This window comes from Tripterygium wilfordii, chromosome 18, assembly GCF_013401445.1.
Source record: "Tripterygium wilfordii isolate XIE 37 chromosome 18, ASM1340144v1, whole genome shotgun sequence".
NCBI classification, from domain to species: Eukaryota; Viridiplantae; Streptophyta; class Magnoliopsida; order Celastrales; family Celastraceae; genus Tripterygium; species Tripterygium wilfordii.
Genome location: NC_052249.1, coordinates 9111016 through 9114604, shown reverse-complemented (window position 1 = coordinate 9114604; position 3589 = coordinate 9111016). Strand labels below are relative to the sequence as shown.

The following is a 3589-nucleotide window of genomic DNA, read 5'->3' as shown; positions in this document are numbered from 1 at the left end:
GAAAGAAAATAGTTTCCCAACAAATGATGCTATCCAATTGTTAAAATTGTAACGCCAGCACATACCAATTACACCAACCCTCATTTGTTGTCGTCTTTTTTTTTAAGTAGCGAAAATGATATCATCTAAGTTTACTTTTTGAAAATCTAACATGATAAATTGAACCAAAACTTAGTGCGTGACCATATTGCAGCTAGTTAAATCACCTAAAATATCGGTTACCTTATTTGTTGAGAACATATTCCACGTCTAAGTGTCTACCGAGTGATATGTGTACAAGTCTCCCTACAAACTACCAACTAAGCATTTTTCTTTGGACTTATTTACTATTAAGTGAAGAGGTTTAAGGAGAAACAAAGTTTTGCTATCCATGTATACACGGAAATTGAGAAACTCAGGACCGAAAATATTTATTGTGATTTTAACTTCCTTGGACTCTCCACCTTGATGATACTTCACGTCATCTTGACTGGTTTCACCAGCAAACCTGGAATATAAATGAATGAAATGTCAAAGACAAGTTGGTGATTCACGTCTTAAAAGTCTACAAAAAGACAAAAATTATGGTATCCGTTTGTCAACAAAAGCGACTCACCAATGGTATTAGTATATTCCTTTGCAGTGTCATAATTAACAAATCTCTGTGTGATTTTTCAGACGTGATATTAGTCTTGGTGAGCACTATAAAGGTTTGGAGAAAGCAAAGTTTTCTGCTTTACTGGACATCTAAACACAAAAAAGGGTGCATTTGGTTTATTGAAGGATAGGGCTTCAAACTAGTACTGTTTCTATCACAACTTTTGGCACTTTCTGCTCTGTGGGTTCTGCTTCTCTTGAACATTTGTCTCTTCAAGTGTGTTGTTTTCATATTTACTGCTTCTGGGTTTCTTAGTTTTTCCTGCCTTTGGTGTGGATGTTTTTTTGGGAGTGTGAGAGTTGAGAAATTCTAAACCAATTGACTCATTCCAGTGTGGCCTATCTTGCTGCAGGTCCTCCAAGGAGCCCTTGGTCAAGAAGTAGCTTTTTGATGGAGATTTCAGCCGTCAGAGTGTTGCCTGAACTGGTAATTCTACACTTCAAGTCAATTTGGGCCTCCTGTTTTTACATGAGTCATGTGATTATGTTGTTCTTGGTTGTAAGAATCATACCCTTTTGGGGCCATAGATTGAAATCCAATCTGCAACATTAAGCATATATATTCATTGTTCGTTTCTTTGGATGAATTTCTGTTTCAGAAATTTTGGACTTGTATTAGGGATTTTTGTATTAAAAAAGTGCTTATTAAACAGGGATTGGAGGACCCCAGCTTCTTCAATCAATGGCATATGAACTCTGTTGATGAGTTCAGCATATTACCACTAGCAGCTGCATTTGGGGATAACTTGCACCACTCTTTCTCACACCAAACCTTCGATATCAAAACTGTTATGGAAGCCTCTCATGGAGACACTGAGAGGCCTGTGAAACTACTAAAGCCAAATGGATGGAACTCTTGCAAAACTGGGATTGTTCATAACCCACAAACTGCTTCTTCTCCCAATGTTTTCTCCTTTGTCAATCCGAACCACACAGAGAAACCGAGAATCGTGAAGCCGAAGGAGGAGACAGTGGGTACTAAGAGCATCAACAAGGAGAGAATGGTGATGTCTCATGGCTCCTTTGGGAACCAAAGTCAAGCTCATAAGGCCAGCCAGGGAACTAAAAGGATTGACACGAGCGTGAGGCTTTCTCCCGCTCAAGATCACATCATAGCAGAGCGAAAAAGGCGAGAGAAACTAAGCCAGCGGTTCATCGCTTTGTCAGCCATAGTTCCTGGACTCAAAAAGGTATCAAACATTTTCTTGGTATCGTGTTTAAAGTAGAATGATAGATGATTTTCAATATCAATCTTGTAATTATAACGCAAAATACTGTTATCAGATGGATAAGGCCTCTGTTCTTGGAGATGCTATAAAGTATTTGAAACAACTGCAAGAGAGGGTCAAGATACTTGAGGAACAGACTAGGAAGAAAACTATGGAATCAGTGGTGTATGTGAAGAGATCCCAGATTTTTGATGAGGATGAAAACTCTTCTTCAGGTGCAAACTTACCAAGTGGACCCTTGGATGAACCACTTCTGGAAATCGAAGCAAGATTTTGCGACAAAAATGTGTTAATTAGAATTCACTGTGAGAAAATAAAAGGAATTCTGGAGAAAACAGTGGCTGAAATTGAGAAACTCTGCCTAACTGTTGTCAATAGCAGTGTCATGTCATTTGGGACTTCTGCTCTTGATATTACAATCATTTCTCAGGTAACTTCCAACTTTTTAATTGTTATTGTCATCTAAACAATGCTATTGTCGCGTAGAAATGAAAAATGTGATCACAAGTTTCGCCAATGTTTTCAGATGGACGCGGAATTCAGCATGTCAGTGAAGGATCTCGTGAAGAGTCTCCGAACAGCATTCGAGTTGTTTAGGCAATAAAGAAGTATCAACAATCTCTGCTTAAAGTTTGTGGACTTTGTGCAGCTGCTAGAAGCTATGGAAAGATAGAAATAATCGTAGTAATACGTTCAATCAGTTCAAACGTCTGTTTTACCAAAGTTATTGTGCACAAGGCCTGTAATGCTCCAGCACCAGAGATTACTACTACCACCACCCTTTCAGCTTGTTTGCTGTGAAGTCCATTTTGCAGGAAGGGTTTTTTGGGTCCGCCAGTTTTTGCATGGTTACTTGTTTTCCATGTTGAATACCCTCCTGCTCCAAAAGAGTGACCTTATACAGCTTGTTTCGGCCAATAATTTTTGGGTCTGTAGGGCAAACGGGGCTTTGTTGTTGTACTTTGTTTGGTTAGTAGTGTTTTAGAGGCAATTAGGAGACTCTCCTTGCCTCTTTTTTCCTTCAGTTTCATCTGGTTTGTAAAAGGTTTGTTGAAGTTAATGCAATAATTTTATCTCCAAAACTTTCCATCTGTTTTCTTCCATGAGACATGCAAAAACAGGTTCTCCAAATTGTTGTATGCATGTTAGAATGATAGAAATGAGGAACCAGCTCCACAAACAGGAATCAAGAATTAACTGTGATGCGAAGGAGAGATACCCGAAACACTAGACAAGGAAGCTTGGTTGGGATGGTAACTTGGCTGTGGTGAGTCCTTGCGGATACGGGAGGTCGCGTTCAAGTCTCACGCTCAGGAATTTCGATGTTATTTCTTGCTAGAACAGCTCGATCTAAAAATAGAATACAAGAATTATCTTCGTGAACGGAATACAGAAAACACTTCTTGAGTAACTGATAATAAAAATTTCAGAACCAATTTCAAGAACAGTTGGACTAATTTGAGGTTTCTGTCAAAGTGACACATACTGTCCAAGATATTATTAGAAAATGGTCTCAATTTTCTCCACAAGGAGTTGGTCAAATAACTATCTCTATCATCAAAGACAAGGTTTTTTTTTTTTTTTTTGCACTTATATTAATGTTTCCTTTCATTTTCAATGTTGCTGTACAAATCTCTCTAAGATACTCCAAATAATTTTTTTTTAGTAATGTAATGATTTCAAAGTATTCTATGTATTAAATTGATCATAGTTAGTACTAGAGA

General features: G+C 37.9%; 1 protein-coding gene across 3 annotated transcripts; it reads left to right on the top strand.

Annotated features, from left to right (window-relative positions):
- The first annotated feature begins 656 nt into the window (after positions 1 to 656).
- On the top strand, positions 657 to 2947 carry LOC119983722 (transcription factor bHLH18-like). Of its 3 annotated transcripts, none has more exons than XM_038827430.1 (5): positions 657 to 817; positions 990 to 1063; positions 1290 to 1826; positions 1921 to 2295; positions 2392 to 2947. In XM_038827430.1, the coding sequence occupies exons 2-5, from the start codon at positions 1028 to 1030 to the stop codon at positions 2467 to 2469; spliced, it is 1026 nt and encodes a 341-aa protein (XP_038683358.1). In that variant the 5' UTR covers positions 657 to 817; positions 990 to 1027; the 3' UTR covers positions 2470 to 2947. The 3 variants fall into 3 exon arrangements, with proteins under 3 accessions (XP_038683358.1, XP_038683359.1, XP_038683360.1); XM_038827431.1 differs by having other exon boundaries at positions 657 to 853; XM_038827432.1 differs by having other exon boundaries at positions 680 to 762.
- Positions 2948 to 3589: the final 642 nt, after the last annotated feature.